Raw genomic sequence first — 12,594 nt, 5'->3', positions numbered from 1 at the left:
CTAAGTGTTTTCTTTTGCCTTTAGTCCCTTTTTTTGGGGCTTGGGGGCTGAGATGGGTTCGGGGACAAGTCCCTGGGTGGGGTTATAGGGTCTTTAAAAGACCCCATTTTCTTTTAAAGCGAGGATCCACAGAGCAGTGAACAGAAACGGGAAGGAAAAGGAAAAGAAAGGAAGAAAAAAAAAGTGGAAAAGGAAAGCTAGGTAGGATCCTAATAATTTACTAGCTGGGGATTAGCTAATAAATAGTGATTTTTAAAGGGAATTATTAAACCAAGGTAGCTTTTTGGAGGGAAGCTGAGAGAAACCAGCTTAAATTTACCTGTTGGATTTTAACTACTTCTTATATCTCTGCTCCAATACTAGTTTTCCTATACCTATCTGGGCTAACCAGCTCCGGAACGGTATCCCTAGGAGAAGTAGTACTGGGGATACAGCTCACAGTCTTGTCTTTCAGGTGAACTTAGGCTTCCTACTAATAATTCTACGGGGCAGTCCAAGCTTCCTGTTTTGGTGGAGTAAAACGCAGGAAAAAATCTCACCACTTTTTAGAGAAATGGTAAACTAGGAGCGAGGTTTTTATTATTTTTTTGCAGAATACCAAGCTGGAATAACTGCTGTGGTGTACAGGGCAGCTAGGTCCCCACCTCTTATCCCTCTCCAGGACAGTGATGGTGTTATAGAGGCCTAGGGAACTATAACTAGTAGCGGCCAAGAAGTATCACAAGGATGTCAAGATTTCAATCACATGTAACAGTAAAAGGCTTATCTAGGAGTTTCTTAAACCCCTAGTAGGTGCAGGAGTAGTTATAAGTGCGAACTTATAGGGCTTTCCTTCCCTAGATAGGGTAGACTGCGGCAAAACCGCGGTTTTGGGTATCATAGTCAAAACCACAACCGCAGATTTGCGGTTTTGGATATCACTTTGAAAACCGCAACCGCAACCGCAGATTTGTGGTTTAACCACGGTTACCCATGGATAACCGCATGAAAACCGCACTAGCATAACTCTCGCTTCTTTAACCAATTCTAGCATATCAGGTGACACTTATGCAGCTTACATACTCTTGTTTTTAATTTGAAAATACACCTGTTCTGGTTAATACAGTGAGCCCGGTTGACCTCTCAGGCCAGTTGTTCTTATTGTCCCTACTGTCCCTATTGCCCCTATTGGTTGTAGCTCCTCTAACGTTTTATATACGTGTACCCAGGCAATATGCTCCTGGGAGTGTACGATAATAAGCTATTCCGAAAACTTAAAGACAAGGAATGTGTTGCAGGCCACGCCCGTATATTACTCCTATTCGCCTTCGCTGCAATTGGCGCACATGATTGGTCCGCTTATTGCAGTTATATAACCTCTGTAGTATAAGACCACTTCTTCCCCTTTACTTTCTTTATCTTAACGATTCCTCTTTGTTATATCTAGTTATTAGATAGCAAGGCATTTCGCCTGTTAAAGTATGTTTGTTTGCCCTAAAAGTTAAATAAAAGCATGAAAATAATAAAAATATCTAAAGGTCCTCCATAGGATTAGGCACTGGACGAGTCTATATTAGCCAGCTGCAGTACAGATGGTCTAATATAGACACAAGCACCTACTAGGAATCGAACCCAGTACCTCTAGATTACTAGATCTAATGCATTACCACTAGACCATTGGTATATTATAAGTAACCAAGAAGGTACATGGCATTATATCACTGCCGTGAGGTCCTGGCCCGATCGTAGCATCACTATTCACCAAAGTCAGCAAGTAATATTGCTTCCTTGCAACGCATGAGTTATTGTAGCATTAGTTTGCAATGTTGGTTTGTGCAGTTTCTTGCTTATTTTATCTTCTATATTTGGTCGTGGGAGGGCGATAGAGCATGGTAATATATATAGATATCTACTTTACCGCTCACCTTGATCCTTATTCTTAAATAACGAGCCGAATATTGATATATCGCCTCTTATTTTACGTAGCTAGTAAGTGGTGTTTGTCTGAGATTTTAAGATTACTAAGGAAATCAGGATGTTGTTGTAAAAATATATATTTTATACAAACAGAAGTTAGTACACTCACTGAATGAACTTTATAAGATTTCGTAGGTTGACTAAATCAGGCTATTATAGATAAAAATTATTACTAAAGAATACAGAAGAGCCTATTATACTTATATTTTACTTTAAATTAGTATATTTACTTAAAAATTCAGGAGAAACCAGGTTTCTATTTCAAATTGCTTGAATTTGGTGATTTTTTCCATTGCGGTTATCTTGTGGTTATCCATGATAACCGCAAATAACCGCGTTAAAACCGCATTAAAACCGCACTACCATCGCTAGTCACCCAATTAACATCGTGTATAGTTTTGTACAGGTCGAACTCGCGGTTGCGACCTGTTTATCTCCTAAATAATAGGGGAATTCCTGTAAGTCCCTCTCCCTTTCTCTTCTCCTGATGTCTCTTTATTATTTCTAGTTTCTAATCTTTAGGAACTTACGACAATGTCTCAGTCCCAAGTATCCTTTTATTCTGATTCCTTTATCAATCCCGATCTTCTTCAATCAGATGACCTTCCTGATTTACCAAGCAGTCAACCAACTGTGACTTCTATTCCTTTTACTCCCCCTCCGCGATTTTCTTATGCGCCGAAGTCACTTGAACGTGTCGGATCTACACTTCGAAAGTTCTGGATTCTCTATGCTACTAAACCTGAGATGGATGACTCCCGGAAACAATTCGTGGAATGGTGGTTAACAACTACGTTTGGATTGAACTCTCAATGCCGAGATAGCTTACATTGGGATGGGAAAAAACATCAGTGCTTTGGGAGCATTTTGAACAGGTTGCACACGAGAAGACTGGCGAGCCCAAGGTTATGTGTAAGCGGTGTTTTGCAACCCTTACTCATCCAGGTTATAAGCGTACGGGAACCTCTGCACTTAAAGCACATCTGAACGGTGGTACATGTCGCTTAGAAAAAAAAAAAGAGGCAAGGGATTGACCAGTTAATACGTGAATCAGTACGTTTTGAATATTGTTTTAAAGATATAGAGAGACTACTAATATTAGTATTATCTAGCCGCGTGCACTAACAAAGGTCTTTACCAATGATCTTTTCCAGCGAAGAATTCTTAACTTTATTACCACCGCCCGTCTCCCATTTCGTATTGTTGAACACCCAGAGTTTAAAGGCCTTCTTGAAGCTGCCCAACTCTCTGAATCAAGGCTTGATATTCCTTCTGCGCGGACTATCCGACGACTTTTAGACAACACTGTCCAGGAAAGGCAACAAAATGTGCTTAGCAAACTTCCAAAAGGAAGCTATCTCTCAGTTGCACTTGACTGCTGGACATCTCCCTTTTCCCAGGCATTTATGGCAATTACTGGATATTTTCTTGATCAAGAATGGAATTACTGCGAGGTCCTTCTTGGTTTTGAGCATCTCCAAGGATCGCATACCGGTGCTCACTTAAGTCAGACTGTGATTCGAATACTCATGGAACATAATATTGATAATCGTGTATTATCAATTACCACAGATAATGCGTCAAATAACAACACCATGATGGTAGGTGTCCAAGAGATGATTCAATCGCAAGCTCTAAGTGGGACTTCTGTCTTCCGAATTCCATGTATTGCGCATGTTATCCAGCTTAGCCTAAAGGATCTACTTGGAAAGATAAAAGCAAATCCAACAAATAAGGAAGCAGAGACTGAGTGGTCTGATTCGCGTACACAGTCACTACAAACTAGCTCTCGGCAGCCTACAAGGAATATTATGGGAACCTTAAAAAGGTAAGTATATCTTCGCGCTCTCTTTATACTTATACTAATATATATTATCCTTAGATTCGAGAGCTCGCTGTCTTTATCAATGCTAGTCCACAGCGCAGGGAAGCTTTTCTTACCCTTCAAACTACTGAGCCTAAGCTTGTTCCGATCCAAGATGTTCGCACACGCTGGAATTCTACCTTTCTGATGCTTAATCGTGCCAGGAAATTACAATCAGTCTTTGATCGGTATTGTATAACATATCAACATATTCAATTTAAGCTAGATGAAGAGGAATGGCGCCAAGTTGAATATTTGCTTCTGATCACTAAGCCTTTCTTTGATTTTACTAGTGTATTATCAAAGACCAGAGATGTTACAGTTCACCATGTCTTCAGTATCTATAATCGGCTATTTAATCATCTTGATGACGTTGAGAAGAAACTGAAACGTAAAGCTGTCCCATGGAAAAGGAGAATGCTTCAGGCACTTCAGTCAGCAAAAAAAAGCTCTCAAAATACTACACTGAAACAGACAATGAGTCATATGGCACAGTCTATGCGATTGCAACAATTCTCTGTCCATCAAAGAAGCTTCGATACTTTGATAATGCGGATTGGAGAGGAAAAATGAGAAAGGAGAGGAAGTCGATTTCATGAAGCATTACCGGGAGGTTTTACAGAAGGAGTTTAAGCGATATCAGCAGCAGGTTATCCAGGAAACAGAACCGGTTGATAACCAAGCAATCTTTGATCCTGCTGAAAATGAGCTTGAGCTATTATGTGAATCACAGACAGCTCTACAAGCTGAAGTGGATCAACCGGAGGATAAAATAACACGGTATTTGGCAAAAGGTACATATTCTCTATTTCTATACTATTCTGAAGTTAATTAATTTTATAGGGCTCACAAAAGGTAATCCTCGGGTCTTCTGGAAGGAGCATGAGCACGAGTATCCAGTCCTTGCAAAGATTGCACGAGATATCCTCTCAGTTCCTGCAAGTGGCGCTGGTGTTGAGCGGCTTTTAATTGTGCTCGTGATGTCTGTCACTATCGTCGGGGACAAAGTTAAAGCCAGGCACAATTAAAGATCTAATGCTCCATCTCTTCTCATCTAAGTTTGATCTTGAACAAAGCGAGCTAGAGATGATTAAAGAGTATCTCTCTGTCGGAGAGGCTGCTATGCTTGATCAGACAAGACAGCCTGTTCCATCGCTTAATGAACTCGAACCAATTAGTGATAATGAAGAAGAGGGTTGCGAAGCAGAGGATTTATCTGAGGATGATACAGATGAATCTGATAACGAGGCAGAAGAAGGGTTATCTACCACGCAGCCTGTAGCTCAAACTAAGCAGGTACAACGGAAGCGGTGCCGAAGTAACACCTCTGAGGCTATAGATGATGCTGATAATGGTCTCCCACTTCCCGATATGCCAATTGAGAAGACGCAGGCGCGGTCAGGGAGGGTTCGGAAGAGGCCTAAGCTACCTGAGGGATTTGAGATTGATAAGCTGTAATATTAGAGACTTAGAAGAGAAATCGAATTTGGTCTAAAAGTGTATTCTAAAGGTTTCAAATTAAGAGATATAGGTAATCTATTACATACTAGATACTCCAAAAATACTGCGAAAAGTGCACAATTTATGCATTCACTGGAAAGTCACGAGTTTCAGCATGTTTGTAATGTTTACATATCCATGGATAACCGCAAAAACCGCGGTTCTCCAAAGTGAAAACCGCAACCGCCCACAGTGCGGTTTGCGGTTTTTAAATCAGCCCCAAAACCGCAAATTTGCGGTTGCGGTTTTGGTTATCCGCGGTTGTCCATGGTTTTGCCGCAGTCTAAGATAGGGTGTTCTGCAGGGACCGTTCGAATATGCAGTGGTGGTTGGCGTTGTTGGAGGCTGCGGCGGGAGGTGGCGGTAGCAGGCAGCAGAAACAGGGACTGCACTGTTGGTTGATCCCGGGAGCCCGAGCTCCGGGAACACGGGAACACGAAAAACTTTTCACACGAAAATCGCAGTCTTTTTCATCAAAATACTGAACGGGATTGGACTGTCGTATCAAGAAAAGTGGAGAAATTACTAAGCTTGAAGAGGGCTATAAAACGATGTATAAATCGATACCCAATACCCCCAAATGTGGGGGTTGGGTTGGAGGGTGCGTAGTTGTTTTTTTACACAACCAAGGCTTGTCTATGGTTCAAAATCAAAGGTTTAAATATATATATAGAATTCTACGAATTAAAGTGGTTTATTTATATCTTAAATGATATTATTAGCTTATAATACAGATATTCTTCTAAAAACAACTATAGTTTAATATTCTGTATTGTGATATAAGGAATTAATAATTGTTGTTACGGAAACACTATAATCCGCCCGACTTGGCGGTGCGGAGTATCTGACGATCGATTCAACCCCTGAATCCTTTAGATAGTAGAACACCTCAATGAGAATATAGGGAACCGCTTAGTAGGCTCAGTTGGTTGAGATACTGCGATTCCTGGTGTTTCCACTGAATGACATCTACTTCCTAATTAGGCTAGTTGGCCTGTAGCTGATAGAATAGCTCCCTGCGCATCACTTCCCCTAAATTCCACAACAATTGTCGGTCAGCTAAATACGCGTATAAGCTAGTATCACCGATCATAATCACAATATGGATCTGCATTGAAGAATGAGGTCTCTAAGGTCTCTAACTATCTGAATCTATCTGGGAGAGCTGGATAAAAAAATGTGAAAAACAAAGGAATAAAGTCGGACCGAGCGGATGTGAATAATGCGTAATATTGGCCCACTTTGGTCGACAATAATTTACTAGATAATTGCTGTAATATTTAAAAATAACTACTTATTTAATCTTAATGCTTATTATTCTATCTCCTAAACATGTTGTTGCTAAGATATCCTGGCCTAAGAGTGCCATTTGTATGGGAATTTGAACTGCTAACTTGGTGTCTTTGCAAATTCGGTGTCCGATTCCTACGGCCGTTTATGGCTGACGGATGCACCAAGGGTAACCACGTGGTCTTACAATGTTTAGTGTTTACATCCCGGCCCTTCATCACTTTCTTTCCACTCTCTACGCTTGAAATTCTGGTTAAGATAGCACCAATTTGATCAAGTTGTTCGGCCATTACAATGGCCTCAGTAGCGGTCATTTTCGGCATCAATTTCACAGGTCCCCACGCTCTATGTAAAATAATAATAAATATCTTAATAGTCCTTTTCAAGCGAATAAAACTCTTAATTATCAAAACTGCTGGAAATCAGGATGCCTTAGGCAGCTTCAGATATCGTAGTCCCGCAGGGATCTAATATATCAGACTCAGGGGCGAAGGACACGTAGACATAAGGAAGGGTTGGTCTACGCTCTCTCTCGAATATAGAACAATATACTCACCATGCAATACTAGATCGCACGGTAGTTTCAATATGCTATCTAGTCACCGCTATCCTAGCACCTCACAACATGCCCCCTTCCCCTAGAGACTTTAACAAAAACTATACACATAATTCTACGAGAGCCCCAATATTCTCATGCATGCATGTATATGGTTGTGTGTTGTTTACCCGTCTTCTTCAGGATCAGCCACGTCACTTGGTTATTTCGCACGGTGTCCCAGTATGGGCTAACTTTATTCTGACACCTTTACATATTAAAGCAAAAACCTCCGTCAGCCGAGAGAGTTAATAAAGTTAAAATTAAGTTGTTTAATTAAGTTGTTATTGTGACTTAATCAAACAGGCCCCACCCCCACGTTATTTACCTTAACCGTCAAACCAGAGTCAAAATATACTGGAAAAGCCAGTACATGTTATACATAGGCTAAGCCACCAAGGTGTTACGAGGATTCTCCTTTGCATCCTTCCACATTTCTGCGACTCCTTTAAAGGCCTCTTTATGTGTTACTCCTGGGTGGCCCGCCTTGAATTTTGGAAGTTGGTCCTTCATAAATTGTGAATAAAGGCTGGTTTTCTTTCCACCAGCAGTTACACCGGGCTTTCTTCTTTTACTTTTTGTTGTAGTTAGGCGTGGCATTGTAGTGAAAGGTAGTTCCTTGATAAGTTAGCGAGTGTATGTTGGGAGCTTTTCATAGGTTTGCTTTTACCATGTACTGTTTCACAGTTAATTAAAAGATAATAAATAGTAAGGAGCCGGTGGCAGAAGAAAAGAATAAGTTCTGCTCAGGTCTGATAAGGAAATTTAATTGGGAATAGAATAAGGAATCTGTTAGGTTAAATATCGATAAAGTCAAGGGAGCGCATAAGGTAAATGCTGTAAGGGGGGGTGGATGTTCCTACGCGGCGCACATTAATATATTAATATAGCTTTCCCACTCATGGTATGATTTGAATCAGATTATATGCATGTGCAAGAGGTGTAACAGTTAAAGTTAGGGAATACATTAATTTGTAACAGTTACATCACTACTCTGTAAAAAGATACATCACTACAGTTACGTCACTAAATGCAGCTTCAAAGAATGTAAACGTTACCACATGTCAATTATGGCTGCAAACAGATAATATCTTTCTCCTATTTCTGTAGACATCCTTAAACGTAATAGACACTACAAACTATAATTTGGCCATGTTGTAATTATGAATCATACATTGCTGAAGAAAACCTTGCAAGCGTTTAGTTCTATCACGATGCCGATCGACGTCACACGTGACCTATAGGTCACGTGTTGTATATGCCCTATTTACAATCTATGTTTCTAGATAGTTATTCCTTCTCTACACTACGTCTTGTTGTTAGCACTGACTCTTAGCTCTCAGATAGCTGAACTATTCATTCACTATTAGGGATACACACGAATAATGGCTTTACGAATATTCACAAGTCGAATACCAATAACGTAACCGGTAAGCCAGCGCCGCATGTCACAGGCTGAACCTGTAACATACTATATAGGGCGCTAGATGCGACTGATCTTCGATCAGTCTCGTCTTGTACCTTTTTATATGGTCAAGTGGTTTTATCTCTACTAGCGCAGAGACAACCAAACCATCACACCGCACCTCTGTATTCCAAATAAAATCCCACCTTTAACACCTTAGTATCCCAACAACAACATAACAACAGGGGCTAAAACCTATATAGTATGGACTAATATTATAGTATATAAAGAGATACTAAGTCTAGGGCCTTGTAATATTTCTGGTTCTCTATAATACAAAGAGGGCTTTAAATATTTAGAGTAGCATAATATTATGGCTACGAAAAATAAAATACGTATATATTCTATATGGTTTATACAATATTAGTTGAGATATTCAGGTCCTAAAAAGAGCCATTTTATATGCAATACAGAAGTGGCCGAATGACCTCGGTGGCCGACTAGATTGCGGGTTACGTTAACTTAGTTAACTAGTTAACAAGAGGCCCTTTCATGGGAACCAACATAACTCCTTTTTGGCTTTTCATCATTGATCACATATTTACGGCTAGTGCTCATTGTCTTCGAAAGCACGTTAGTATTGTGTGAAGACAACACCACGTCTGGAACTGCTTGTGGTTTGGCAAAATTTGTGGTAGATTACAGTCGGTCTAGCATCGTGCTGAGGGACAGGCAGCAGGGTAAATTTGGTAGGTAATTAACTCTTCCAGTCGTTAAAATGCATACGCTATTAACTAGAATTAGACAGATAATTAGCTGAGGCTTACGCACAGCATTTTATGGACGAAGTACTAAGAAGCAGTATTGTCGGAAATATGCTGAGTATTCCAACATTGAGAGTCAGTTAACGAGCCAGTTAAACTCAATTTCGGCAGCCATTAAGGCGGATTCCTCATCCGAGCCACGCGAATACCATGTTTTCGCACGTCGTGTGAAAAAGACACAAGAATTAATTCGCCCTGATTAAGAGTGGCTCTTCCGTGACTAGAGAGTTTCAGCCTTTCAGGAATCTACATGTTGCGCTTTTCTTAAATTTTTACTAACACTGTATTTGCTGAGCCATTCAGCATACATCCTCCGGTTTGCATAGTCTAATTACAATGTAGGAGAGTGGTTATTTACAATACAGATAGAACATGTGGGCTGGTCTAGTTTATTAGCTGCATAAGTAGAGCGGAAAATGAGAGCACTTTCCAGTGGATCTACAATACGTGCCGTATTTTTATAAAGTACCTAGCAGTATACCATGCAAAGGGGCTGAAGCTTATGATTCTGCATTATAACCCAGGTAAGGAAGGGATACAGTACTTACACTCTTCTCCAGATAGCTAAGCAGTAATGTCTCTATGCCTGTTCCAGATACCGCTCTGCCCTCATGGGGTACATCTTCGCTTATCATCATGCACGGGCAGTGGATATGGAGCGGTGGAAACATAATTCAGGAACTTCTGGCTATTTTTGCATGTTTGGGAGAGGAGAGCGAGTTCGCTCAACCGGTGAGTGACGCATATATTAAGGCCACAGATGGATGTGTAGTTGTGCAAGCAGTGGCCTTCTGCCCCTGTGTGTATGGTCACATCAACGCAGGACTTGAAGTAGAGGCCGAGCATTGGGTCACGTAGACTGCTAGCATAGGCAACGACCTCCGGATTCAAAAAACGCTAGGGCGAGTTTCTTCTCGGTTGCCAGTGCAATGAAATGCCCTTTGATCACCCGGAGATTACCCACCAGCGCTCGCAAAACGCCGTTTCCCAGAAAGCTCGTGGCACAGGTCTGGAGGGCCGTCCCCGGTGCCTTGGGCTTTGGGGTTGGTGGCCACCACGTCTGGGCCGGCTCAGGAATCCTTGTTTCGGGGTCCCAATCTAATAAATAGGCTCTGCGGCCGCTTAATCTTATTCTCATCGATCAGCCCGGCCATTTGCCGCAGCGTGTTGGCCCCGTATAGGTCGGCCAACGATAGCGACATCTCCGTCGAATTCTTGATCGCCGCTTCGAGTTTGACCAGCAGTCGAGTTGCCTCCGACCAAAAGAAGTCCAATTGAGACTAGGGAAAGATTCGGCACCAAGACAGAGGATCATATCGCGGCGAGTGTAAAGGCAATAGCCGTATGTCAAATACAACTTGCATTCCCCGGCTGTCTGGATGATATCCTCGACAGGTCGTAAAGGTCTTTACCGGGACAAAATTTGTAACTATCATCATGGCTTCCTCCAGTGGCATGCGGAAGAACTCGCCCATATAGTAATTCAGGGCGACTTGGAAAAGTGAGGAATAAATGGAGGACAGGGGATATTGAGTCGGCGAAGAATCAGCTTTAAGGGCATATTTCCGTGATTGAGTGCCTTCAGCACTGCTACTAGAATTTGTTTTCAAATGGCTCCTCCTTGCTGACGTGAAAATAAAGAGGTAAAAAAATCACGAAAAAGCCCATCATGTTAGTGAAGCGGTGGTCCTTTGATTGGCATCAGATATACCGATGCAGAGCTCCATGATATCCGACAGCCGGACTAGGACGACCCGAAGCATGGCCAAGTAAAAGTGGAAAGTTGTTCCGCGGAGACCCTGGCGCATGTTCTATCTTCTGCATGATGGTACCCCGAGCGTGATGCTGACCCTGTGGCAATGGAAGTTATCTGTTGCTGTTCGTTACTTTTACCCGGGCGAAAGGACACGACGCTAAAAGCTCAGCCCCTCGTGAAAGTCCCTGGAGTCCACCGAATGCTTCAATTCGGCCGAATATGTCATACGCGGGTAGAGTCAGCGGCCAACCTGTATAAGCCAGGTCGATGTCTCGAGCAAAGATCTGCCAGCTGACCCCGTCGATTATAATGCAGTGGTAGCCGAAGACGACCCCGTTCTCCCTTAAGTCGAGAGAGACAACCGTCACCCAAAGCGTTTCGCCCTGGTCCAATTTCCATATATGTGCCAGGTCCTCTTCGTGTCTCCGAGTGACTGCTGGGCGCTCTGGTCATGGATACGCTGGAATCCTGGGCGGGCATCACTGAGGAGCTCTAGTTGAAGCTCCCCGGTGCTTTTATCCTGAAGGAATGCTGTTCGCATTATTTCGTGGAGTGCGAATGTCTCAAACAGCGTTTTCTCTAATCGCTTTGCCGAGAAGGGCCCGTGGATCTTGTGCAACATTCCGATGTTGTATTGTACGGGATCTCCCATGTATTGGCCAGCGAACCACAGTCGAGTTTGAGTGAATGAAATTCCTTCCGTGCGCCGAAATCTGGGAGCAGAGGCTATGATGTTCAGCTCTTCCGTTTCAGACTTGAAACATTCGGAAAATTTGTCAGATTCAGAAATAGTCGCCGCGTGGCGCTCTTCGGGAGGGACTACATGCTGGACGTGCTCTGAAACACCCCAAACACTGCTGAAGTGGTCCCAGGGTTCGCGATTGTACATTCATAAAATTATCCTCAAACTGGCTGCTTCCCTCATCCTTCTGTGACTAACTTTTGGGCAATGTCAACTACCGTCATACCTGCTACGATATCTACAACGGATACGTCAACATGCAGCTGGCCCAAAGCCCAACGTCGGATCTCTTTTGCACTCAATGCATCTATACCCAGCCTGGACAGGGAAGTGGATCCATCCAGCGGCTCGGATATGGGGAGCTGGAGCGTTCGCTTGATATGTCCGATGAGGCGTTCTGTGAGTGGCTCAGCTCTTAGTCAAAGCGTCCCAAACCCGGAAGGCATGGGAGTTATCTATAGATCGACTGTATCGACTGTACCTTCGACGTCATTAGACACCTTAACTGCGCTGCGCATGGAGCCCGAGGCCATTTTATGTCCTCCATGGGCTGGGGGCTGCAGGCCGTTTGATTTGTTTTAGACTCATTTGCCTTGAACAAATCGACTAATGGAGATATCCGAGGATCTCGAAGAGATGCGTGAATGGGAAGGTCCACATCA

At 42.6% G+C, this 12,594-nt stretch overlaps 3 protein-coding genes across 3 annotated transcripts; 2 read left to right on the top strand and 1 right to left on the bottom strand.

Annotated features, from left to right (window-relative positions):
* Positions 1 to 3,551: 3,551 nt before the first annotated feature.
* Positions 3,552 to 5,278, top strand: ATNIH1004_000987 (uncharacterized protein; the record flags this gene model as incomplete). Its single annotated transcript, XM_033565687.1, has 6 exons — positions 3,552 to 3,557; positions 3,743 to 3,784; positions 3,839 to 4,066; positions 4,443 to 4,614; positions 4,664 to 4,802; positions 4,897 to 5,278. The coding sequence occupies 6 exons, from the start codon at positions 3,552 to 3,554 to the stop codon at positions 5,276 to 5,278; spliced, it is 969 nt and encodes a 322-aa protein (XP_033431444.1).
* Positions 5,279 to 10,016: 4,738 nt separating this feature from the next.
* Positions 10,017 to 10,712, top strand: ATNIH1004_000986 (uncharacterized protein; the record flags this gene model as incomplete). Its single annotated transcript, XM_033565686.1, has 3 exons — positions 10,017 to 10,237; positions 10,306 to 10,524; positions 10,580 to 10,712. The coding sequence occupies 3 exons, from the start codon at positions 10,017 to 10,019 to the stop codon at positions 10,710 to 10,712; spliced, it is 573 nt and encodes a 190-aa protein (XP_033431443.1).
* Positions 10,713 to 11,554: 842 nt separating this feature from the next.
* On the bottom strand, positions 11,555 to 12,465 carry ATNIH1004_000985 (uncharacterized protein; the record flags this gene model as incomplete). The annotated part of the gene is made up of 3 exons (XM_033565685.1): positions 11,555 to 12,027; positions 12,159 to 12,329; positions 12,414 to 12,465. The coding sequence occupies 3 exons, from the start codon at positions 12,463 to 12,465 to the stop codon at positions 11,555 to 11,557; spliced, it is 696 nt and encodes a 231-aa protein (XP_033431442.1).
* Positions 12,466 to 12,594: the final 129 nt, after the last annotated feature.

This window comes from Aspergillus tanneri (genome assembly GCF_003426965.1).
Source record: "Aspergillus tanneri strain NIH1004 chromosome Unknown AapTan_2_pilon_pilon_pilon, whole genome shotgun sequence".
Taxonomy (NCBI): domain Eukaryota; kingdom Fungi; phylum Ascomycota; class Eurotiomycetes; order Eurotiales; family Aspergillaceae; genus Aspergillus; species Aspergillus tanneri.
This window is presented reverse-complemented; position numbering and strand designations above follow the sequence as displayed.